General features: G+C 31.7%; 10 protein-coding genes and 1 non-coding gene across 11 annotated transcripts; 6 read left to right on the top strand and 5 right to left on the bottom strand.

Annotated features, from left to right (window-relative positions):
* Window positions 1-18: 18 nt before the first annotated feature.
* Window positions 19-543, top strand: DFA_04551 (fragile histidine triad protein; the record flags this gene model as incomplete). The annotated part of the gene is made up of 2 exons (XM_004360223.1): window positions 19-127; window positions 218-543. 2 exons carry the CDS (start codon window positions 19-21, stop codon window positions 541-543), a joined length of 435 nt encoding a protein of 144 aa, XP_004360280.1.
* An 897-nt stretch (window positions 544-1,440) lies between these two features.
* On the top strand, window positions 1,441-3,226 carry DFA_04550 (uncharacterized protein; the record flags this gene model as incomplete). The annotated part of the gene is made up of 7 exons (XM_004360222.1): window positions 1,441-1,534; window positions 1,640-1,710; window positions 1,812-1,881; window positions 2,460-2,530; window positions 2,606-2,681; window positions 2,784-2,897; window positions 2,967-3,226. The coding sequence occupies 7 exons, from the start codon at window positions 1,441-1,443 to the stop codon at window positions 3,224-3,226; spliced, it is 756 nt and encodes a 251-aa protein (XP_004360279.1).
* Window positions 3,227-6,437: 3,211 nt separating this feature from the next.
* Window positions 6,438-9,597, top strand: DFA_04549 (uncharacterized protein; the record flags this gene model as incomplete). Its single annotated transcript, XM_004360221.1, has 4 exons — window positions 6,438-6,581; window positions 7,263-7,422; window positions 7,546-7,987; window positions 8,058-9,597. 4 exons carry the CDS (start codon window positions 6,438-6,440, stop codon window positions 9,595-9,597), a joined length of 2,286 nt encoding a protein of 761 aa, XP_004360278.1.
* Window positions 9,598-9,820: 223 nt separating this feature from the next.
* Window positions 9,821-12,214, bottom strand: DFA_04548 (Sodium bicarbonate transporter-like protein 11; the record flags this gene model as incomplete). The annotated part of the gene is made up of 4 exons (XM_004360220.1): window positions 9,821-9,828; window positions 10,084-11,416; window positions 11,471-11,657; window positions 12,195-12,214. 4 exons carry the CDS (start codon window positions 12,212-12,214, stop codon window positions 9,821-9,823), a joined length of 1,548 nt encoding a protein of 515 aa, XP_004360277.1.
* A 123-nt stretch (window positions 12,215-12,337) lies between these two features.
* DFA_04547 (uncharacterized protein) lies at window positions 12,338-13,570 on the top strand (the record flags this gene model as incomplete). The annotated part of the gene is made up of 1 exon (XM_004360219.1): window positions 12,338-13,570. One exon carries the CDS (start codon window positions 12,338-12,340, stop codon window positions 13,568-13,570), a length of 1,233 nt encoding a protein of 410 aa, XP_004360276.1.
* Window positions 13,571-13,835: 265 nt separating this feature from the next.
* DFA_04546 lies at window positions 13,836-13,907 on the bottom strand. The gene has a single exon. It is a non-coding gene; the product is annotated as a tRNA-Met (tRNA).
* Window positions 13,908-14,276: 369 nt separating this feature from the next.
* Window positions 14,277-16,130, bottom strand: DFA_04545 (uncharacterized protein; the record flags this gene model as incomplete). The annotated part of the gene is made up of 3 exons (XM_004360218.1): window positions 14,277-14,341; window positions 15,644-15,667; window positions 16,067-16,130. The coding sequence occupies 3 exons, from the start codon at window positions 16,128-16,130 to the stop codon at window positions 14,277-14,279; spliced, it is 153 nt and encodes a 50-aa protein (XP_004360275.1).
* A 295-nt stretch (window positions 16,131-16,425) lies between these two features.
* On the top strand, window positions 16,426-18,209 carry DFA_04544 (uncharacterized protein; the record flags this gene model as incomplete). The annotated part of the gene is made up of 3 exons (XM_004360217.1): window positions 16,426-16,585; window positions 16,665-17,876; window positions 17,935-18,209. The coding sequence occupies 3 exons, from the start codon at window positions 16,426-16,428 to the stop codon at window positions 18,207-18,209; spliced, it is 1,647 nt and encodes a 548-aa protein (XP_004360274.1).
* A 141-nt stretch (window positions 18,210-18,350) lies between these two features.
* On the top strand, window positions 18,351-19,456 carry DFA_04543 (uncharacterized protein; the record flags this gene model as incomplete). Its single annotated transcript, XM_004360216.1, has 4 exons — window positions 18,351-18,508; window positions 18,571-18,738; window positions 18,780-19,089; window positions 19,373-19,456. 4 exons carry the CDS (start codon window positions 18,351-18,353, stop codon window positions 19,454-19,456), a joined length of 720 nt encoding a protein of 239 aa, XP_004360273.1.
* Window positions 19,457-19,673: 217 nt separating this feature from the next.
* Window positions 19,674-20,738, bottom strand: DFA_04542 (uncharacterized protein; the record flags this gene model as incomplete). The annotated part of the gene is made up of 2 exons (XM_004360215.1): window positions 19,674-20,618; window positions 20,640-20,738. 2 exons carry the CDS (start codon window positions 20,736-20,738, stop codon window positions 19,674-19,676), a joined length of 1,044 nt encoding a protein of 347 aa, XP_004360272.1.
* Window positions 20,739-20,876: 138 nt separating this feature from the next.
* On the bottom strand, window positions 20,877-25,594 carry pkgA (protein serine/threonine kinase; the record flags this gene model as incomplete). Its single annotated transcript, XM_004360214.1, has 6 exons — window positions 20,877-22,547; window positions 22,620-22,823; window positions 22,897-23,160; window positions 23,231-23,272; window positions 23,458-23,907; window positions 23,975-25,594. The coding sequence occupies 6 exons, from the start codon at window positions 25,592-25,594 to the stop codon at window positions 20,877-20,879; spliced, it is 4,251 nt and encodes a 1,416-aa protein (XP_004360271.1).
* Between the last annotated feature and the right edge of the window lie 667 nt (window positions 25,595-26,261).

Raw genomic sequence — 26,261 nt, 5'->3', positions numbered from 1 at the left:
TCAATCAGTCGATCGATCATGTCAGTAACACCATTCATGTTTGGACCTTGGGTCATTAGAAACTCAGAGATATTCTTTGAGAGTGCACTATCAGTAGCTCTTGTAAATCTTAAACCTGTATTACCTGGTATGGTTGATCGAATCATCTTTGAATGTGATTGTATTTAAAAACTAATATATACATTGGTTGTGATTGGTTTAATTTTCATTTTAAAAGGACATGTATTAATATGTCCAAGAAGGGTAGTACCAAGATACTATGACTTGGAAGATCATGAAATTGCAGATTTATGGAAATCGGCAAAGATTGTTTCAAAAGTGATTGAGAAACACTTTAATGGTGATGGCTTGACATTTGCCATTCAAGATGGCAAGAATGCTGGCCAAACCGTTCCACATGTACATATTCACATTATACCAAGACAAAAGACAGACTATGAAAACACTGATCAAATATACACTGAAATCGAAAAGGAAAGAGAACCAAGAACATTAGAAACCATGGCTAAAGAAGCTGATGAATTAAGAGTTTACTTTCAATAATCCATATAGTACTATCGTGCAACCATATAATATAATATAATTGTCTTATATTATATGGTTGCAACATTTAATTATTTTTATAGGTTGGATGGACAAACGAACGAAAGAACGAACAACCAGTCACAGGTGCTTAAACCTCTATAGGAAGGACTATAATATCTAATATATACAGTAGTATACTAGATATACTATATATAGTGTTTGTCAGTTATAAAAATTGATGTGATATTTATATATATATATTTATATATTTACACTACAATAAAATAATAATAATAATAATAACCAACTCTTCCTTTAATTTTTTTTTTCTAACTTTATAACAGATCCATAATCGATCAATTTGGTAATGGACGAGAATACTCCCTCCCCCTCCCCACCGCTATCAACCTATTATAATTGCCACGGTGTTTTTTATTTATTTTGATTGTGTAGTTGAAGGGATAGGGCCAGTACCATACAATCGGTTTCATTGACGGTTCCTCAAACAACAAGAGTCAGTTTCAAAGATAATGCATGTTTGCACCACACAACACAGCTTTAACATAAAGAAAAAAAAGTTGTGTGGTGGCGGTATGCATGTATGAAAAGACAATGAGGGGAACGGTTCAGTCCCTACCTGCTATTCATATAATTTTTTTTTTGAATTTTATTTTATTTTATTTTTGCAGGGACAGTAATACTGCCTCTGATAGTGTATTTATAAACGGTCACTCTCTCACTGGTTATAACCCTTTTATTTTATTCATTTTACTCAACATATTACCTTACTTCTCTACTTAGTGCACAGTTAGTAATTAATTACTTGTTTATTTATAGCTTTTAAAGTACCTTTTCTATCTTCTTCTTCTTCGTCATATAACATCATCATCATCATAATCATATAATCAATCAAAAATGGGTTCAGGAGACAACTTTATGCCATCAGCCATTCCAATGTTGGAATCAAATGTTATGATCATTTGTGGTATCCTTGATTTCTTCTTATTCGGTATGTAAACAACAAACATCATAATCAACTACTGCTCTTTTCTAGTACTCTAGTATTAACATCATCGTCATCTTTTCTTTATTTTATACTTTTTAATTTAATTAGGTGTTGGCACCATCATTCTTGGTGTACTCGATAACTGCAATGTTTGGTGTGTCTTGATCGGTGTTTTACAAGTAAGTATACACAAATACACATATAATCATCATTATCATATGATCATCATCATCATAGTTTCTAACTTTTTCTTTTTTTTTTTTTATTATTTTAATTTTAGCTCTGTCTTCCATTTGTTGGATGGCTCTGGTCAATCATTTGGGGTGTTATCATTCTCCTCAAAGGTTTAGGTAAATGGTAAAGACGTGTGATTTGGTCTAGAAACAAAATAGAGAGATTACACAACAGGAGAAGAAAGATAGGTTGGTTTGAAAAAAAAAAAAAGGTGTATTGGCAGTTGGGAATTTATCACGCTTATCTTTTTTTTTTATTTACTTTTCCTTTATAACTGCCAATCAACTTTAAAGTCTTTCTTTCCTTTCTTCCTCTTCTTTGATGTATCTCCTATATACCCACTCACATACAAAAAACACACGTCTGTTTCTTTTTCCTCTTCCAATTGTATTTATTTTTTATTAATAAAGTAAAAAAAAACAAAAAAAAAAACAAATAATTTATTAAAACAAATCAACTACATATTATATTATATTCCTATGAACCATGATTATTATTATTAATACTTTACTTCCTTTCTTCAGATCCACTTTTCAAACTTTTTTAATTTTTTTTCAATTAATTTTTTTGTTTTTTCGTGTGATGATCATTGGAGTCCGGAGATCGTTCAGCGACCGAGTGAACGTCGATATTCTTATTCTTTACAACTACTCTCGTCGTAAATAGTACTATTAATATATATTAACTAATATAGAAATGTCCAACCCTAAAGTTTTCTTTGATATTGCTGCCAACGGAGAAGTCTTTGGTCGTGTCACCTTTGAAGTATGTTGATCAAAAAAGGAAAAAGTCATACCCCAATTCAAAACTTACTAACAAACCTTTTAATTATTATTATAGTTATACAAGGATGTCCCAAAGACTGCTGAAAACTTCAGAGCTCTTTGCACTGGTGAAAAGGGTGAAGGAAAGTCTGGTTAGTATTCTATGCACTCATCAACAACAACAACAACAATTTGGTTGGAAAATGTCAACAAACTTTTGATACTTATTATTATTATTATTACAACTTATTTAGGCAAGAACCTCCACTTTAAAAAGTCTGTTTTCCATCGTATTATTCCAAACTTTATGTGCCAAGGTGGTGATTTCACCCGTGGTAACGGTACCGGAGGTGAATCTATCTACGGTGGTAAGTGTTTAAAACATATGTTAAAGCTTGAACAATATGATTAATAACCTATTGATTCTCTAAAAACAGACAAGTTTGCTGATGAAAACTTCATCCACAAGCACACTGGTGAAGGTATCTTGTCCATGGCCAACTCTGGTCCAAACACCAATGGTTCCCAATTCTTTATCTGCACCGTCCCAACTTCATGGTTGGACGGCAAGCACGTCGTCTTTGGTCGTGTCGTCGATGGTATGAACATTGTCCGTAAGATGGAATCCTACGGTTCCCAAACCGGAAAGACCTCTGCCGTCATCTCCATTGCTGACTGTGGTGAATTAAAAAACTAAATTAAATCATCAAAAATAAAAAGGTTGGTTTAAAACAAAAAAAAAGCATATCGATAGAAATGTGAAACAATCTTGGATGCTCTTTGAAAAATAGATTAAATAGATTTAATGGATTATTTTTCACCAAGATAAAAAACAGAGGAAGCCAATCAAATCAAGAACAAGAGTTTATCCAAAAAAAAGAATAGTTGATGAATCAAACTCTTATTCTTGATTCTGTCACCATCGAGACGATCACCCTCCACAGTTGCATCGAATTTGGTTGTTGATCTGTCAAAAAAAAATCATTAATCAATATATAGAATTTATAATAGTTTTTTTTTGTTTACATACTCTGCATTCTTATTGATTGAACCCTCTTTGTAATTAAAGTTCCAAGAGAGTGATTTTACTTGATTCCCTTGCTCAAGGAAGGTTCCTTTGTCTTCTTCATAAATCTACCCATTTGACATTAGTATGAATAATTGTCATCAATCAAGTTTGTTTTGTTGTTGTTGTCATCTTTGAAGATACATTGACGAATCACAAATGATAGTTCACCATTCTTTTCTTTTTTAGTGATGATGTTGTTGTTGCAGGAGATACAAATTTGTTATTAAACTTCTTTGTTATAATAATAACTGAAAGAAAAGAAAAACAATATTTTTTATACCCTGCATATGGTTCCCCAATATTTTTAATTTAAAAAAAGATTAATTTAATTAATTTTTATTAAAATTATTATCATTAATATCAATTAGTTCCACCTTTGGTGATGGTAATGATAGATTCAAACATTAGATGAAAACTTTCAATCACTCTATTTTCCAAACAAAGATGGAATCCTACAGGTTCCCAAGCTGGAGAGATTCATCTGCCATCGCAGACTTTGAAGTGATAGGTTGAACAAATACAATGAATAATTTGATACTATTTTTAAAAAAAATGATAGAGGGATGAGACCTTATTCAAAAATATCAAGATACTACCCACTACCAAAGGGCGTATCCCTACCTACCTCTTCTCACAAAAGTAAAAATGTTAACAGTTGAGAAGAGGACAATCAAATTTGGTTGGATTTCCAATTGATTTGGTTCCATATCAAAGAGTCACGCCCACCTCCGAACCATGTAGATTGCAAGAACACTGGTTGTAAAGTCTCCTGCAGGGTTGATATCTTCCATCCAGTAGACACGCCCGTACAAACTCTCTAGACACATTTATCAAGGTTGTTGAAAAAGTAAAGTATAACTGACTACTGTGTGTCTAAACAACAATCTCCTTTGGATGATGAGGACTGGGTGAAAATTTTTAAAGATCCAAAAATGAGGAAGGAGGTAAGGAAAAGCTTTTTTTAGATCACATTGTTGGTCATCACAAAACTAATAAAAAAACACTGATGAGTGAGACATCATCACGATTTTATTTTCATCACCTCTTTCTGCGTCGCGCATGTCTCAACCCTATTACAGACAACAAACCTGATACTTTTTATTTCTACCCAATCATCAAACAGACAGACAACAATAATCAATAATATTAATATTAAAGGTGCCCTGTAGGCGCTTCCTTTGACCAAGAAAGGAAAGACACCAAGGAAAAAGACACAAAACAACAAACCTCTTCAAAAGATAGAAACACAACAAACAACAACAACTCAACCAATTGTATCATTACCAATCATCACTTATATAGAGAGAGATATATAGATAATAATAATTATTATTCTATAATTTAGACAGATTAGACAATTTCTTTTTTGGGTAAGGTTATAGAGATACATATTCCAACAACAAAAGTGTCAAGTAATAAGTGTCACGTGATTGTTGCTATTTTCTCCAACTACAAACAGAAACAATCGGTTCATGTAAACAAACACTTCACTCTTTTCATGACATTTATTCATTTTTCGTATCGGTGTCCACGACGAATTAGTAGTAGTTAGGTTTATTCGTAGTTTTAGTTACTCAAGAATGCATCGTTTCATACAATCACCCTTTTCGTTTTACTTTTAATCTCCCTTCTTATTTTTGGTGTCATCATTCATTATTGATGTCGATCGAAATCAAAAAAGAAAGGGATGAACTAATCAAATCAAATCAAGAGCAAAAGAATCAAATCATTTCCGAAACCCTGGCAAGGCTGAAAAAGATCGGTTTTCAATGAAAACGTAACACACTAACCGCTGGATGTGATCATCCAGTCAGTTGGCGGTATTCGTTGCACCAATCAATCAATCAGTCTGTTTCCTCTGCAACGCTGTTTGGATTAGATGGATTCGAGTTGTCAGTAGGGGGGAGTGGGTGCGCCTCTATAGTGTAGCAGGCTCTCTTCTACTGTTGTGGTGCTGCTATAAGTAGCTCGGATATTATTATGCACTGTCGGGCGCTATCCCAATATTTTTTTGTTTTTTTCAACTAAATAGGAAATTCGTGAAACGTCGTTAATGAGGTTGATTTATGCCTCTTTTATCCATCCAACGTCAACAACATCCATCACATCAAAGCAATCGATTTAAAAAAAAAAAAAAAAAAAAAAGAAAAGAATGAACAACCAATCAATGGCAAACAATTTGTACATACTCTCCCTCGTCACACATCACATCACATCATCCGATTTATATTATTATAATATATTATATTATTACCTACCAGACATGTAAATAGCTAGACCTAGAGAGAGAGAGAGAGACAGACAGACAGACAGACAGTAGTTTTAGGAACATTCATCATCATCATTATTATCGATCAACAAAAAACAGAGAAGAGAAACAAGGAAGGATTGGCCCTCAAAAAAAAAGAGGTACCACCCAATACTACAAACAAAAGGTATAATAGTAACAACGATAGAGAGAGAAAGAGATAAAAGAAATGAAAGAGAGAGAGAGAGAGAGGAGAAAAGGTTGTGTTTTTTTTGATTTTGATAGAATAGGAGGATGGACGGGCATTCCAGATTTTAGGTTTTTTTTTCACATTCCCAACACCACCTATGAGCCCGCCCAAAAGATCAGATTCTTTTAGAACAAACCATCCACTTCAAACAGAAACTGCTAACTTTCATAGTTGTGTCTAAACAACCTTCTCCTGTCACCTACCAACCATCACCAATCTCATTTTTAATATTAGAGAGATTTAGAGAAAAAAAAAAAAAACAACATACATAAAAAAAGAAATATATAAAACCCTCATCAATACACTTTTAATATATTATTATAATCTTTTTAATTTAACCAATGTTGTGGTATCATCACTCTCATACAACTGGAGCTCCAGTCGTAGAAACAAATGTAGGATACCCAATACAGAAAAGAGAACAAACATCAGCTGCATTCATTTTACATTTAATATTTTTGTCATTGTCCTCACATCATCCTATTGTAATTTCCATTCAACAACCACTCACTATTCCACATCACTCAGATGACAAATATACACATAATAGACAGCCCTCAAAGTTATGTGCTTGTGTGTTTGTGTGTACGTGTGGAGGAGGTAGTGTTGGGGACAAGTTGATCATCATCAAATCTTTTTTAAATTATTTCTTTTCCCCCTCCCCAAAAAAAATTGGTTGACGTCTAATCAAAAAAAAAAAATAGTATATAATTATATACTCTTTTATGCAAGCATTGTTGTTCATTTTACAATTGTTTATACTACAATTGCATTTCATCATTATTTTTATCCATCTATAGTAATACTGTTTTAATCCTTTTTTACCCATTTTGTTGTTGTTGAAAACCCATTGTTGTTGATCTCAATTTCCACCGATCCGCTCTTGATCGGGTTGTGATCTTTTTTTTGCCCGTCTTTTTTTTTTTTGGTATTTTTAGGATCTGTGGTTTTGGAGATTAGAGTCTGTAGGTTCGAGTCTCCCTTTGGATCGTATTTTGCTTACATCGTACAACACACGCACACACACAATACGCCCTTTATTACCATTCCTGTCAAAAATATCCTTCCTCTATTTTTTCAATCAACTTTTTTTTTTTTTTTAATCTATTTCAAATCTATTTTTAATCTATTCAATCACATATTTATTTATTCAAAATTTTTTTTAGATGTCTAATAACCATCAAAATCATACAGACAATCATCATCAAGAGAATCTCAAGAAAATCAAAAAGAACCTATTACAAAGGTCTCCTGCCGATACACCTACGGCATCACCAACCCTAACCCCTATAATGTCATCACCTTCAATGGTTCCTCAAGGTGTTTGTAAGTACAAACAAAAAGAAAATAAAACAAAATAAAATATTGAAAATTCAAAATATTAATAATTCTATTGTTATTATTATTATTATTATTATTATTATTATTATTATTATTATTATTATTTAGATTATTATCCATCTTATGGACCACCTCCACCACCAACCACAACAAATGCGGCTGTTATAGGTACTACCAATCCATATGGACCACCTCCACCACCACCACCACCAATACCACATATGGGACATTATTATTACTCACCTTATGTATTACCACCATCACCATTGTTTAGTGGAGCGTCGCATGTCATGACAGTTACACAACAAAGTCAACCACCTCAAAGTTGTCCGTCACCAGGTGGAGCCAACGGCGATGAAAAAATCAAACCAAGCAACTTTGTAGTTCAAAAAATTCGGATAGGTACCTTTGAAAAGACTTCAACCTTTACATCGGACCTAGTCGCCAAATTCTATTATACAAAGAAACAAATCGTTTGGGAAATTGCTACAAAACCTTCTGGTCAAAAATGTAAAATGGTTTTTGGTTTTATTGATATAACTTCAATGAAGTAAGAGAAAAATATATAAAAAGAAAGAAAAAAAAAGAAAGAATAATTAATTAATAATCTTTTCTTTTAGATTAGAATCATTAAAAGATGAATCAAATCAATTAACTTTTATATTAAAGAAAATACCAAAATTTTATAAAGAGACGAATCCACAACCAAAAAAGAATACAATGTGGGCACCGTGTGATGATTTCCTACCGGGTAACGAAGCTTCACTTTATTGTAGACATTCTATAGTTTGTAAAAAGGTTGCATTGGAGAAACATTTGGACAAGTTGAAAAGATCTGATCCTCGTATCTCCCAAATGTTGGCAGCCGTATTTGACGATACTCAAATGTTGTTTCCATCGACCAATGATGATGACCTACTCTTACAAACCTCTACAACATCGCCATCTGTAGATTCAACTCCATCACCAGTCTCTCCAACCTACTATTCTTCATCTACACCTCGAAGTAGATCGGTCTCTCAAGACCTACTAGCTATTGAAAGTAGTGATGGGATTAATTCTACTGCAACTGAATCTGATTCTTCAACTTCACCAAATATTAATAATTATCAAAATAGTAGTAGTAGTAGTCGTAAAAATTCAATGACCATTAATAATCAAACAAATAATCAAAATTGGCAACAACAATTTATTAGTCCAAATGATCAACAACAACAAAATAATAATAATAGTAATCATCCTCCTCCTCATCCAGCTCATTTTGAAAATCAACCATTTGGTCAATCACCACTTGTTTCAAGTTTTGGAGTACCTCAATCAATAAGAGAAGGGTATAATAACAATACTCAACAGCATCCATCACCATTATCATCACCTCATTTAATTCCATCATCATCATCAAACAACGCATCCACTCAACCAAATAATACTAACTCTAATTATCAACCAACCGAAAATCATCATCATCAACATCAACATCAACCAATATGGATTAATACTAACACCACTGCACCAGCATCATCATCATCATCATCATCATCAATTTCAACCTCATCTACTAACCAAATCAAGAATGATAACCACGCCTCTTTAACCACCACACCGCCACAAACATTTCAACAACCATCACAACAACAACAACAACATTATTTATCTTCAAATCAAACAGTCACTCCTCCTCCACAACAACCCATTTACTATGATTCATTATATAATGGATATCAAATATCTCAACAACCAAATAACAATACCGTAATCAGTTCACCTTTACTTCATTCAAGTGAAGGATTTATTCAAACACCCGATGGTGGTCTAGTTTCGACACCAATCAATTATACATCTACCCAACCACCACCTCCACCATACCACCTGACACTTCCCCAATCACCATATAACTCTCCTCCGATCCCATCTCATCCAATGGCTGGTGACATGTCCTATCATCTACCTCTTTCACAACAACAATCACCAACCATGACTCTTCCAAGTCCAGGTCGTAATATGGTCATGCCATCACATATCAATGCAAAATCACCAAAATACTCTCCTTACCCTTCACCAACCACTTCATCAGTACCACCACCACCACAACAACATCAACAACAACAGTATTATAATCCACATCAACAACCACAACAACAATATTATCATCAACAATAACCAAACCGATTAATTAATTTTCAAAACAAACAAAACTTGTGTAAATAATAATAATAATAACTACTACTACTTTTATAATTAATTAATTTAACCCAAATATGACCCAGTATCATATTTATTTCAACCTCACCTACTTTTTCTTAACAAGTCCCACTTCATAATAATTTAAAATAAAATTAACACAACTACTTATTTAATCTTATTCTATTATTTATTTAAAGTTTTAATTATCTAAATAAATTAAATCAAATTGATTAAATAATTTTGGAAATATGAAATATTTAAAAGGGATTAGGATACAAATAAAGAATGGAAAGATTGAATTTAAATATGGGTTTGGATAAAAACTAATAAAACAAAATATTAATAAACATAATAACTGAATAAATGTGAATCGATTGATATTGATTTGTTGTTTATCCATTTGTTTTGTCAATTTCTTTTTATCAATAATAAATGATAATAATCTTGACCAAAATTGATTACCAATTAAAGCACCAATACCAAGAAACCAAAATACTCCATATAATACTGAAACTGGTATTAATGTCAATACACTATTTGTAAAGAATAATGATACAAATATGCAAACATGTGATAAAAATGCTGCCACTCGAGTCTCTTGAACATAAATAAAACTTTCTTCCTCTTTTTCATTTTTTATAATGGTTGCCAAAGCTCTAACATGTAAACTTGAATGAGGTAAAGCACCATGAACCCAAGGTAAACCAATAAATGAAAGTATTATATTGATTATGCCAACTATTAATAAATCCAAATGCATACCATTCCATTTTTTTAAACCATGTTTTTTTTGTGATGCCAATGAGGATGAAATGTTTTGATCGATAAAGTATAATAGGGAGAGTAAGAATCCAAGTACCAATGCCAATACCCAACTCCAACTTGGTAATTGTCCAAATCCACTTGGTAAATGAATGATATCATTTATATCGCTATCAACTATTTTTGGTATTTGATTATTATTTAATGGTAAAAAGATTGAATGTCTAATAGTAGTAATTAAAATGACACCAATAAATAAACCATAATCTGATATTAATTGACGCAGTGATCGATTAAAATAAATTGAATATTTAAAATTTGCCAATTTTACACAAATCCAAACTGTCAACAATGATAATAATAATGTAAATATTGGTATTATTGGTTCACAATTATTATCACATTGATATAGATAATTTAAAAATAAAATAATGATTGGTTTTATACCATCATATAAAAATGCGATAGTGATAAAAGTTGAAAAGGTTTCTTCAATAAATCTTGAACTATATTTCATTAATCTTGATAAACCAAATATTGAATAGGCAATGAGAAATAAACCATTAAATAATCCAATTAATGCATAAAATGACCAAAAATCCAAATTATTATCCAAAGAGATGGAATAGGTAATTTTGATCATAATGGCAAGTGGAGCAGTTGACAATAAAATGACCATTGGTTGACCCGATAATAATGCAAAAACCATTCCACCAGCACCTTGAGAAACTATAGTCTTTCCAACACTAAACATTGAATCTGTATTGTCTCTATGTAAATCTCCAAATGCAATTGATGGTAATAAACAACTAAAGTATAAAAATACTATAGTTGATAATGATTTTAAAATCGTTTCTCTTGACCGTATACCATCTACAAAATCTAAATAATAATTTTTTAAATTTAATCTAAATTTTATATCATTTAATAAATTAGATTGAATAGGAGGAGGAGGAGAAGATTTAAATTGATTTATAATTTTAATTATTTCTTCTCTATTTGAAATGACAAGAAGAAGATCATTATAAAGTTTCTTATATAAAAAAAAATTAATAAAAGTAAGAAATGTATTATTACTAGTACATACAATAGATCTCTTTGATTCTTTTAAAATGATTAATATTAATGATATTGGTGTAGTATCAATACCATTAATCATTTTGTTTTCATAAATGACATATGACTGTGATGACTGTGATGACTGCGACGACGAATCATCTTTTTCAGTCTCCCAATATACTAATATATCATTGATTTGAATATGTTTGTTATTTCTATTAAATTCAAAATCATCAAGATTTTGGTATAAAGGTTGTAATTGAATTTCCACTGTTATTTGTAAATGATTCTCGTTTATTTTGAAAATGACTCTGAATGTTCGTTTGACCTTTTTCTATCCCCCAGTTGCAAAAAAAAAAATTTAAAAATAAAATAAAAATATCAAGAGAAAAGAAAAGACAACAAACTCTTTCTCTCATTTCATTTCATTTCAATGCATCTGAAATGTAACTTTATCTCTTTTGACAAAACAACAACAACAAATTGGTTGGGCAATTAATTAATTGATCAATTTTCATTTAATTAAATGCCTCTCTTCACTTTTCGATTAGGTGTCGCAAGAGTTAAATATCTCTTTTTTTTTCGCGATGTGTGATCTCTTTGTACACCTCGTTAAAAAAAAAAGTTGAACCGAGTGGCCTTTTAATTGCAAAAATCGTCACTTCACTCTCTCTCATCACGCAAACCCGCATTGTTTTTACAAATGGTAGAGATAGATAATCAATTATTGATTAATTAATTCACACACACACACACAGTCAATCATTGTCATTATATATCTGTTGTACTACTACCTACCTACACACTTTTTTTTTTTTTTTTTTTTCATTTTCATTGTATCATCATTTTTTTTTTTTTTTTATATACATAGATATATATATATATTTTAAAGAGGATGGAATTAATAATATTAAAAGTATTAATATTATTATCAATATTGATATCTGGATTTCCTGGATTAATACCATATGCATTGGATAAATATGTAAAGATTAAACATAGCAAGAAAGAGTATGTGATTGGATTGGGCAATTGTTTTGTGGCTGGTATCTTTTTATCGATTGCCTTTGTACATTTGCTCAATGAAAGCTCTGAAAAGTTGAGCGAGGTTAACCATCACATACCATTGGCATTTATCATGTGTCCCGTTGGCTTTGTAGTCGTTTTCATGATTGAAAAGATTTTTAATTGTTTTGAAGGTCATAATCATGGTCATAGTCATGGAGGTAGTAAAAAAAATAAGAAAAACAAAAACAAAAAAAACAAAAAGAATAATAATAATTTATTGGAAGAATCTACAACAATATATAAACAACAAAGTGGTTCATCTGGTTATATTATACTTGAATCTTCAAATTTAGATGAACAAAAGCAACCAAAATCAGTCTCACCAAAATTTCCACATTCACCATCATATGGTACATTTCAAGATATTACTATAGATACTAGTAGACCACCTTCACCATTTCCACAATCACCTAATCTATCCTCCTCCTCCTCCTCCTCTATACCAACTACAACTATTACAATTACTCAAGATATTGAAACACCAACAGGTGATGAACATTTACCAATGATCAAAGAAGATATAATAATAACATTGGAAAATGATAAATCAACAGATTCTTCTACTACCTCTTTAAAAGGACCAACACCAATTATATTAGTATTTATTTTATCAATTCATTCTATTATTTCTGGATTTACATTGGGTGTCGAATCCAATTATGATATTATTTATCCATTGTTTATTGGTATTATTTCTCACAAGTGGCTAGAGGCAATGTCTTTGGGTGTGTCTTTGGTCAGAAACAAGAGCTCCTTTTACGAGACACTCAAGCTAGTCTCGTTGTACAGTTTGACAGAGCCTCTTGGTATTGTCCTTGGTGTGGCTGCATCGGTATCGGTCGCCTCTACCACTGCCACCTCTCTTGTCCTCGCCTTTTCATCTGGCACTTTTATCTATATCGCTTTGATGGATATTTTGGTCGTCGAGTTTAACGAATCCATCAAACAATCCAGACTCACCAAACTCGTTAAACTCGCCTTTTGTATCATTGGATTTTTAGGCATGTCTGCCCTAACCTTGGCTTTTCATTCTGAAGATGAAGAAGTCGAGGGTCATTAAGATGGATTGATTTATGATTTTTATTTAAATAAAATTTAAACTTATCTCTCTCTCTCTATTTTATAAACAAACAAAATAATTGTAATTATTTTCGTTAATTTTTTGTGATTTTTTTTTGTTTTTTTGAACGCCCTCAAAAGTTTTTCAGCAGCAAAATATCATTTCATTTTTTTGTAGCTACATATATCACTTCTATTTATCTGCTCTACATGTTGCAGACGAGCGGTTGCGATGGCCATACGGCTGCAAAAAAATAACAAAAGGATAGCTTTTCATCGTATCGATCGATGCACCTGTGGGTTATGAGCCCACCGCTCTACCACTGAGCTAAAAAGCTTTGCTATATATGGCTTGTGAGACCATTAAAAATCTGGGTATATATATACCCCCCTTTTTTTTTTTATTGAGGAGAAAAACCATCCGACTCTAGGGATCTAGAGACAGGACACCCCCACGGAAGGATGACCGGGTTAGTTTCCCCTTCTCAGTAGGAGATTGGGTAGCCAGACTGCAACAAGTAACGGGAAGGTAGTGGAGGACCTACTGGGCCGTCGCGATAGAAAGCCATCTGACATCTCAAATACAATATGCAACACGTAAAGACGAGTGTCCACAATGGGGAGTAAATCGGCGTGAGAGTTGAGAGCGGCAGTCGGTCTTGGACGCACCCAAGGCTTAAGGTTTCACCGCAAGTATGGTACTAAAATTAGAAGAAGATGGGTGCCATATTTGCGTCAACACCTTCATCATCTTCTTCTATTCTCTCTTCATCTATCAATAATAATATTAATAATATAATAATTTACTAAATAATAATAACATAGAATAATTATATAACACAATATTACAGCCTATAGTGCTGAGAAAAAAAAAAAAAAAAAAAAAAAAAAAAAAGCGATATCTTTAACCAATTTATTTTTAGAACAAGCAACAACCCAAAACAATCCAACATGCTTGACACTATACAATAAGATACATGATCAACGTCCATATAACATGTATCATAGACATGGACAACCCCCAGAACAAATTAACTTTAATTCTTCTCGAGATAATCTTTATTTCTTGCTGGTCAATTAAAATGTATAATTAATAAAACTTTGTAACTTCTGAGTACTACTCTTCCCGATAGGAGAGAACAGGAAAAGAATTACTTTAAAAAAAAAAAAAAAAATACCCCCTTTTTTTTTTTTTTTTTTTTTTTTTACTATATATATGGCTTGTGAGACCATGAAAAAGCCGGGTATATATATACTCAATCATCAACTATCTTCCACTATCTTTTATCAACATTACTATTTCTTTTCACACTCACTAAAAGCACAACTAATTGCCCTAGTGTGCCCCCTTGTTCAATTATTTATATCATTATCATTATTATAAATAAGGTGCGCGAGCGAGCACAACCACTGCCTATATCAAAGATCACCACCCAGAAAAAAAACAAAAAATAAAAAAAATAACAAAAAAAAAATATCTCGCTCCTTCCTCCATCTCCTTCTCTAATCAACACAATACAAATAGTAAAAACAGTTTCGAACCAATAGGAATAATAATTAATAGGTGGAATTTAATTATCATTACAACAAGTCAATACAGTTTGAAACAGTATTCACATTACTATTACAATGGAAAATGACCATCATCATCCCATCAAAACATCATTCACCAACATAACAATACGAACAACAGACCGATCCAAGATAGATAACCATGGTGTAGACACAACCACCAACCATTACTCGACACACATATTCCATCCATATGTCCCTCCAACAGTCACGATCTGGTCACTAATCTGACAAAAGAACTATGGATCGTAACTCACAGAACCGTTCAGCCCCCTTCGATTCAACAGGTAAAGAAGCTTCCCGTCGTATTGACGAACAAATAGAACTAATAGCTCCCACCAAGACTTGCCATTTTTGCTTGGATGGAAATAGAACAGACATTTGGCACCCCAAAAAACAGATTGGACTTGTTTCTTCTTTGGAAACTCAGTTCCCATTGCTGGTCAAACAAAGACTTCAATCAATAAAACTTCGCAATCGAAAGAGTAGTGCTCCACCCTACAGGTGGATGCCACGAAATGAGATGCTTATAAAAAAAAAAAATATACCCGGTTTTGAAACCCCCGGAACAAATTAACTTTAATTCTTCTCGAGAAAATCTTTATTTCTTGCTGGTCAATTAAAAAGTATAATTAATAAAACTTTGTAACTTCTGAGTACTACTCTTCCCGATAGGAGAGAACAGGAAAAGAATTACTTTAAAAAAAAAAAATACCCCCACTACTCTACCACTGAGCTAAAAAGCTTTGCTATATATGGCTATGGATTGTTTACTTGCTTACTAATATTTAATTATTATGTTTATCAAAAAATATTTTAAAAGATGAAATGAGAAAGAAGGATTCTTCTTATTTTTCCAATTTGGTCCGTGATGTCAGTTGTGTTGATTAGTTGTATCAAACACCTAGGCATCAAAGACACAGACAATAATCAATGAATCGACCAAAGAATTGAAAATTGTCTTTGACTACTCGAAGGTATTGAATCATTTTAATAGCGGTTAAAAACACTAGCGTCTTACCATTATAAAAAGTTTTTAATTGATCAAGAGATCTTTGAATAGTCCAACTTGGATAATAGTACTAGTAGATGATAGTCACCATGATTAATAATTCTAGCAAAATATGCCGCATTTGTGTTAGATCTAGATTGTTTAAAATCAATGATATCTCAATGACCTCTTGATATTAAAGATAATACTAAAAAAAAAAATTTTTTTTTATTAAATTTTGACTTTTAATCTTTATTCATTCTCGAGTTATTTCATTATTTATATGTGTTTCTATGGAATCAATAGGTAACGATTGTATATCGTCAATTATCAATCTTTACTTTTATTGTATCAATTTGTTAACGGATGGTAATACAACAACAACAACAACAACAACAGCAACAACGACGACGATAAAGAAAATAGAAAATGCATCAACATCTAATCATTACTGTAAGTTATATATTGTTTATATTATTTTATCCAATGTATGATATTCATGTTTATTTCTTTTCTTTTACTATATATCTAGTTAAAGATACATTATTTAAAATATCAATGATATCAATATTATATCGTCAAGACGATAACCAAAGTGTAATGAATCTATTGATGACTTGTAAAGATGCTATGAAATGGAAGGACAGTGTAGTGTTTCCAAGATTACCTTTGAATGATATCGTTCTTGGAAAAATCAATCAACAACTACCTCGACGATATAATAGTGTAGATATCGAGAATGAGGGAGATCTACACTATTTCAAAAAGAATAAAGATGGTTTAATCAATCATCACTGTCGAGAACTAAAATATCTTATTAGTAAACCAATACCAGCTGGATTCATACCAGATCATTTTACAAAGATAATCTCTCGTGGAGGAATACAAGTTGGATCAATACCACCATTCACAACTCATCTCATACTGAACAGTTGTTTACAAGATCAAAAGATATATCGAAAGCTCTTCCCAGATACATTGGAAAAACTCTATCTACCATATGGAGAGCTTGACAAACGCTCAGACATTCAAGATCTTTTACCACACAATATTAGGGTACTTTCTATCACATCCAATTTGGTGAAACCCTATCTATTTAAACTCAAGCAACTACGTAGCCTCACCATATTCGAAATCTTTGGTGAACAAGACAGTGATGAAGATGAGGACTATGACAAACATATTGATGTGCATAGAGGGACTCTACCCAATACAATCGAGCATTTATATCTTGAAAATTGTGTCATCGAGACTGGATACATTCTTCCATCAAGTATAAAGTACCTCTCAATCAACCTCGACAAAAACTCTCTTGATTGTGTTCCCTCTTCTGTAGAGTATCTACATATATATTCAAACCGACAGGATGATCGTACAACAGTCTTGGAAGGAACCATTCCTTCATCAGTTACAACTCTAAAGTTGGATGGCCCACTCCAACTTAGTCATAAATTGCATATCCCACGGTCAGTCACCACCTTGACCCTTGAAGGTCTTGAATCAGTCCCACCCATTCACATTATCCCAGATAGCATCACCACACTCTATATCAGAGGATTAAATTGTCAATTTGATGGAACCAGATACCCAAAGAGTATCAAGTATTTTGGTATGGATAGAGAATACAAATTCCCACTCAAATCATGTATTCCACCATCAACAAAGTATTTTGATTATCAAGTCTCCAATCCATCTAAAGTTAAAGCCAAAGATATTCCAAATGGAGTTACTCATATTAGATTTGGTATGTAAACCTAAAAATAATAATGTTGTCGCAAATATTCATATTTTTTATGTATTAGGTCCTAAATTTGATCAATCATTGGTTCAAGGATTTATACCAGACAGTTGTGAGTATTTAGAATTCCCTAGCAACTATGATAAAGTACCACTTTGGCGGGCAGTACCAAAACATTTAAAAACTGTAGCTTGTAGTCCACTCTGTCACAATATTAGTGAAAACATACCATCATCCATCAAACAAACATGTTCAACCAAAGCTCCCAAAGGAGGCCCTTGGGCGAACCATCCAGGCTTTGATTTTTGGGACTTTAATGATTGGCATTTGGAAATTTAAAAATAAAAAAAAAAAGAAACCATTGTTGTTAATCTTTCTTTTAATTCAAGTCATTATTATTATACCCCGTACTACTTTTATTATTATTATCCAAGATGATAACAAATATAATAGTTAAACAATTAAATGTCTTTTTAAAAAATGGATACTTCTAAAGAAGAACAAGATCCACGAGATAGAAATGACCGTCTAATAGAATTGTCTGAGCAACAAGACCAACACAGGCTACTATCTTTCAAGTACTCAATGATTAGACATATTCAAGATCATATCATTCAACGCAACAAACAACAAGAAGAGTAGGCTCTACAACATCAACAACAACTTGACGAGCTCAATCTACAACATCTCGTTCTAAAAGAGCAAGACCAAAAGGATCAGGATCGGCAACTCGAACGCCAAAACAAACTCCAACAACAACAACAGCTCCAACTGGACCTAGACAAACAACAACGTCGACTAGGCCAACACATCCTCCAAGTCTAACGTCTCTTTTCAGCACTCATCATCAACTAAAACAGCAGCAGCTGTATGAATTGCAACAACAATTGGATCTACAAAGAAAACAAGAACTGGTCGAACTACAGAAAAAACAGATTCAAATCAGTTGCTCTATTATCAACAACAACTAAAACTAATCGAGATGGATCAATTGGAGAAAAAGTTAATGAAACAAGTATTACTTTTTACAAACAAGATCACACTAGAACTCATCCTAAACTCTATCATTGAAATTGCCAATTTAATCAAATCTGCTAGAGATAAAAGTGATAATGACGATGACAGTGATGATGTTGATAGTAGTGATGATGATGATGATGATGATGATGATGATAGTGACAGAGATGACTATTATTTACAATATGACTATTGCGAAAACGTAGATGATATGGATCAAATAACCTTCATTGCTCGGCTTGAATTGCCAAGACTTTTCAAGTGATCCAATGTTTGTTAGATTGGTAGAAATTGCTAGAGAATCAAAATTTAAAAAAGATAATAATAAATATAAAAAATAAAAAAGATGATTTATTTATTTAAATCTTTTTACAAAAATATAAAAGGGGTTTGTAGTGATAAGGTGAGATTGCTGAGCGTCCAGGGAGTTTTTAGTAACCTTGAATTTATTCCAAAGTTAGGAGGTTTTTTGTTTTCTCTATTAGTACAATTGTAAAGTAGAGAGAACGATTAATAGGCCCACATTAGATGATCAATGTGGGCCAAACTCCGGTGGACGTTTTATATAGATAGCCAATTTAAATTTCATTTCAAAGTATGACGATTCAATTTATGCTCACTTTTACCGCTATAATAAAGTAAAAGTAAATTCATTCTATTTATCAAGAGGCAAAGCATTATTCAATTTTAAAATGGGATGAAAATTAAAAAAAAACCAATCAATTAAAAAATTATTTCAGGTAGTTTTCTCAAAAATACTCTACTCTATGTATCTTTTTTATTTTTTTATTGTTTTAATTGCTCTGGTTGATTATTATTATTATTCAACTTTTCCAAATCAATTTGATGTTGTCTATAACCATGAGTTTGATCAAATTTCATTGATAAATAATCATTACAAGTGATTGGAGGATATTTGATTGGATTTGAATCTGAATGACATGATGGTAGACAAGCTACAATGGCATCACCATATGGTTCAAAAAAATAGGGTGAGGAATAACGATCCTTGTTTCCATGACTAATGACTCTGTGAGGTGTACTTTTGTAAAGATCATTTGACCATCTCATCATCATATCACCAATATTGACAACAAAAGTATTTGGTATGGGAGTTGCTTCAATCCAATTACCATCAGTATTTCTAACTTGTAATCCACCAATTTCATCTTGATATAAAAGTGTAATACAACCATAATCTGTATGAGTTCCACATCCAACTGTATCCATCTTTTCATATTGTTCCGAGGGATCGAGTTTAGCAATTTCATCTTCATTTTCCTCTGCCAATCTTGGAGGATAATGAATAATTCTTAGAGTACTAACATTTCTTTCATTAAACAATTTGTCAAAATAATCCAATGGTGCACCTAAATTGTATGCCATTGTTTGCATTAACCTTTTTGCAACCTTTTCCAATACATCCTTTGCATACGATTCTATTACATCTACCCATTCTTGACCAAGTGATTGTGGATATTGATTTGGACCATTTAATGTATTGGTTGGGTTATTTGGGTCAGCCATTTTATAATTTAAACCCATATCCAATGCTTCCTTGTAATCTACTTTTTTAGTAGGATCCAAATGTTCACTTTGCATCTCTACATAACCTTTATGATTCTTACTATTGCCAATATAAATCTTCATCTTTTCTTCTGTAGAGAGTTCAAAAAATTGCTTTGTTGCATTCATAAACTCTTTAAATCTTTTCTCTGTTATAAAATGATTCTTTATATAAAAAAATCCTACTGTTCTACATGCTTGATCAATCTCTTTTGCTACTCTTAACCATCCTTCTTTATCATTTAGTGTAGGATCTAATGATCCTATATCAATTATTGGTAACATGTTGAGAATTTATAAAAAGAAAAAAAGTAAACAAATAAAAATAAATACATGTTAACCCCCCTTTTGTATATTGATTTTTTTTTTAATTTTTTTTTTTCCATTCATTTGATTGGTTTAATTTTTAAATTTATTTAATTTTTAGAAAGAATTTCTTCTTCTACTTATTACATAAGGATTAGTTTCAATTAAATAATTATGATTTAATTCTGAAAGACTTTGAAAATTGACATAAAGGAAATCATCAAATTTCGAGTCATTACTAGTATTACCACTTGAATTTAAACTTGGTTGTTGTTGTTGATTCTTTTTTAATTGATGATCGTCATCTGATATTCTAAGATCATAAAATTGTTTACGAGCATCAAAATAACTAGTATCTTGAAGATCTTCCAATACTGGTACGAAAAATGGTTTTTGAGTTCTAATGGTCGACCAATTGATATCTTTAAAGAATGGGTGAGCTTTGACATCCTCTGCACCATTGTAACCAAGACGTGATTGAGGATTAAGAGCCAAGAGTTTGTCAATAAAATCACGAGCTTCATCACTCATATCATTGGTCCATTTAATCTTTCTTTGTAGAATGTTTTGAAATGTACCTTCTACAGTTTGTGAACTAAAAGGTGGAACTCCAGTAAGAAATTCGTAAAGTATAACACCAACTGCAAACCAATCAACTGCTTTACCATGACCAATTCCCAATAAAATTTCTGGTGCCAAATAATCTGGTGTACCAACACAACTAAGTTTTCTTTCCTTTTGAGGAGGAATAGTCGTCGTTCCTCCCGTTCCTATCACCTTTCCACCTTGTTGTTGAGCCAAAAGAGGTGGATTTTTTTCCTTTTCTTGATGAGAAATGAAAATAGGGGGTGAAATTCTACCACTTGGTTGTTCTCTATGACGATCCAATGAAGTCATAACAGTAGGTGGTGGTGGTGGTAAAAGTATATGTTGTTGACCTCCCAAAGCAACTGAAGGTGAAGATAAAGCATAAGGTAATTTTTTTGTCAATGATAATGGTAAAGGTCCTTTCTTTATCGATCCCAACTTTGGACTATTACTACTACCACCACTATTAAAAACAGTTGGTGGAACAACTGTTTGTCTTTCTAAAAGACCAATCTTTGATAGACCAAAATCTGTTAATTTAATATGACCATTTTTATCAATTAAAAGATTATCTGGTTTCAAGTCACGATGAATAATACCAAGTGAATGAAGATATTCCAAAGCCAATACAGTTTCTGCTATAATCATTTTTGCCATATCTTCTTCGAGTGCACCCAAGTTTTGCAACAATGAAAAACAATCACCACCATGAACATATTCCATGACCAAGTACAAATAATCTCGTGATTGAAATGAATAATACATCTTTACGACATAGGGATTACTTGTATGAGCCAAAATATCACGTTCAATCTTTACATGATTGACTTGATTCTTTTTAACCATATCTGATTTCTTTAATCTCTTGATTGCATAAATGTCACCAGTTCTTTTCTTTTTGGCCAAATACACCTTTCCAAATCCTCCTTTTGTAATTGGTTTAATGATTTGAAAATCATCAATTGTCGGAATTCCTTTTGGTCTTGAATTACTAATATCCAATAGACTTTGTCTGGTTTGAGTTGGATCAGAATCTGATCGATTTCTACCAGCTGCAGTGGCCAATTTAAAATCACAAAAATTGGGTATATCTGCATTTCTTGGTGATATCAATACTCTAGGATAACTTGTTCTAAATATTCTTGGACTTGAATTAATTACTTCTTCTGCTGTTCTAAGTGCATTAATTTTTTCATTAATCTAAAATTGAAAAAGAAAAAAGAGTAAATATAAAATCAAATAATATATTATTCTATTTTATCTATTACTTACCAATAATTCAATTTTTTTAGCTAAAGGAATATTATCATCATTTGGATCCATTCTTTTTAATTTTTCTTTAATAACTATAATCATTTTAAAACAATCTCTCATACCAAGTTCAACAGCTTGTTGAGCAATTTCTCTAAATTCTTGTAATTGTTTTCTTTTTTCTAATGGTAAATTGGTACTTCTTGTTAATAATATTTTTGCAATCTTAAAATAAATAGAAAAAATAAATTAATAAATATATTTGTTTTTTTGTTTGTTTTTTTTTTAATATATTTACAGCTCTTAATTGATCTTCAACATTCATTGCTTTCATATCTTCTTGATTTGCCATTGCACAAAATTTAGAATGTTCTTCGAGTAGTGAGGAATTGATTTTCTCTTCACATATTCTACACATAACCATTTGTTTTTCTACATCTGTTTCCAATACTTTGATCGATGGAATCTCGGAAAATGATCTTGTCAACTTTCTTCTACCAATCGTTTGTTTTTTTGAATCTTTAAATTTATTTGGACTAAAACTTTTTGATCTAACCAATTGCTAAAATAAAAAATAAATAAAAAATAAATTAATATAGATCTTTTTTTTAAAAATGATGATGATAATTTACTCTTTTAGTTATTGGATCAGTTATAGTAGTAGTCATTGATTTCTAAAATAAAATAAAAAAGATATAATATATTAGTAATAGGATCCTTTTTATAATACTATTGATCATTGTTTAAAATTCCAGGAATTGAATGAATGAATGAATGAATGAATGAATCACTTTTGAATCACTTTTGTACAGTAGTCCTGATATTTTTGTTTTTGTTTTTTTTTGTAAACTGTACTTACCAAATTGTCGAGTCTAGGATTAGTTAAAGATTTTTTCAATGGTGGTGGTATGATCATTTGATTGGTTGACGATTTTTTATCGTCTGCTGGCAGCAGATTCTCGTTCTCGTTTTCTTCTTCTTCTCGTTCATCATCACTATCCTCTTCATCACTATCTTCATCAGATGAAGAAAGATAAGATTCTTCAATTTCTTCATTTTCTTCTTCTTCATCTTCAGAAGTTGAAAAAGTATCCATTTCCTCCAAAAAATGACTTTGATCCAATATTCTTGGTTGTTCAGTAATTGATGGTATTGATGAAAATTCCTTTTCCCGTTGTTGTTTCTCTGATGAAATCTCTGGTGATAATGGACCTGGAATAAAATCTTCTTCTTTAATTGAATGTTGTTGATTTGTAATTTGTTGTTGTTGTTGTTGATTTGAATGTTGTTTACCTTTATTTGAAGAAATCTAAAAAAAAGGAAATATTAATATTAATAAATGAATATTTTTAATGTTTCTATTTAGCATTACTTACAAGATCAACGATTCTTCTTGATAATAATGGTGGTTGAATAATAGGTTGATTAAGAGTAGATTGAGAAAGTGGAGATGGACGTTTCAATTCAATTCGTTTTTTTAGATTTCCACTATCTGAATTACTACTCGAATCAATACCACTACCATTAGTTGCAGATTGATCACTACTAGTAGTGGTAGTAGTAGTAGTATCTTCTTCATCATCATCACTTTCAAATGGAGGACTTTGACATTTTGGTGAATAAGATAAAGTTCTAAAATGATTCTTGTTAAATTGAACTGGAGTATTGATATTGGGAGAATAATTTGGTGGAAGTAATCTTTCTTGTTGTTGTTGTTTTGGTTGTTGAATTGATGGTGGTAATATTTGTGACATGGTTGATTGATTTGGATTTAAATTACTTCTTGGTGAACAAAAAGGTGCTGGTGGTGATGCTGGTGGAGTTGCCAATGGATTCATTAATCCTTTAAAGTTTAAAGATAAATCATCCTTTTCCATTGTTGTTGTTGCTGAATCTTGATTTTTTTCAGTTTCAATAGCAAGTAATTCTTGAATTCTACCAAAGTTTGAAATAATAAATAAAAGGTTTACTACGGAATCCCTAATCTTGCCTTGTAAATCCTTTTCGTTTAATTTTCTGAGGAGATCCTCTGCGTATTTTCCACATTCGATTTGGTTGGGTTTGAGTGCCAGAAAACTATTGGCAACACCCAAGAGTTCGACCAAGAGATCCTTTTCGCGTTGAGAGTTGTCGGGTGACCGTAATTGTCGTCGAAGATCGGCAATAAACAATAACAATCGACTGTCACTTTCCTCCTTGACCTGTAGTAAATCGCTTTTGAGGATATCGAGTCCCGGTATCAACATGGTACCCCAAAAATGACGAGCGTTTCTTTGTTGCAATGCAACCTCTTTTTTGGTCAATCCCATCTCTTCGGCACCCTTTATCTTTTGTTCACGATAAGAATGTAATGAAGGTAAAGGTAAACTACCCTTTCTTAATCGACTAATCCTCGACGACGAAGGAGAATCAATTGATGATTCCAATATTGATAAATTACCATGATTGTTTTGTAAATTGATAGATTCAAATTCTTGTGTAAATGGTACTCCCACTCTATTATTATTATTGTTACATATTTGTTGTTGTTGTTGTTGTTCGTAGTTATTTATACATGATGATGCAGATGATGAAGATATTAATGTCGATGAAGAATTTAAAGGTGTAATGATATTGGTAGTTGTAAATGGTGATTCTGATAATGGCGTTGTTGTTGTTGTAGTTGTTGTTGGACTCTCTGCTCCAACATTGAAAAAGTTCTTTCTCGTGAATAATGGTGATCGTTGTTCTTTGTTTTCTTCTATACTCTTTAAATGACCAGATGTAATACTACTAGTTGTATTACTTTCAATACTATTTCTAATGTTGTTATTGCTATTATTTAATATATTAATACTACAATTATGATAAGGATTTTGTATTTGATTTAAATTTAATTTAGCTATTTGAACTCTTGGTGTTGTTGATCCATTATTACTTGTACTATTATTACTACTAGCACCAATATTGATATTTGTTTGATTTTTTGGTTGTTGTGATGACGAGGTGTTGTTCATTTTATTTTCAATCATTTTCAATGAATTGAAAGATATTTAAATATTTGTTATTATTATTATATATTTTATACAGATATTACAATGATTATTAATTATTAATTATTAATTATTATTAGAAACCTCTATATTAACTTTTTTTTTTTACTTATTTAAAAAAAGAGATAGATAGAGAAGTGAAGGGAGGGGGGGAATATTATATATTCTATTATATTTGTCCTTTTTTTTAATGATTTGTATACATTTAACTTTGCGCAGATTAGTTAATATGTATGTATAGATTGATAGGTTGAGTCTAAGAGAGAGAGAAGTTGGTTGGTCTAACGTCTTTCCCTTTTTCTTTTCCTGTTGTTATTCTTCTGGTCTGTCTCTGTCTGGTGATTAAATCAATGAAATTGTTGGTGTGGCAAACCAAAGTTGCCTGTTTTGGTAATTCCTATTTCGTTTTGTTGTTTTTTTTTTGCTGCTTCAACTTTTTATCAGTCCTAAAGGTGAGATGAGGTCTTCAAAGCCGCTATGAAATTAGATTATCCGAATATTTCTCTCTCTTTTCAAATATGTTGGTTAGGCTTGCTGAGATGTTGATCTTGAAATTGTTACAGTCAAACTGGTGAAATATCTATCTGTCTGTCTTTCTTTTTTTTTTGTTTTCTGTCTTTCTGTCTGTCTG

The sequence above is a fragment of the Cavenderia fasciculata genome (assembly GCF_000203815.1).
Source record: "Cavenderia fasciculata unplaced genomic scaffold Scf_Dfasci-G-o-33e01.r1-3, whole genome shotgun sequence".
Taxonomy (NCBI): Eukaryota; Evosea; class Eumycetozoa; order Acytosteliales; family Cavenderiaceae; genus Cavenderia; species Cavenderia fasciculata.
Note: the sequence above shows the minus strand (reverse complement) of the source record. Positions and strands in the feature narration are given on the sequence as shown.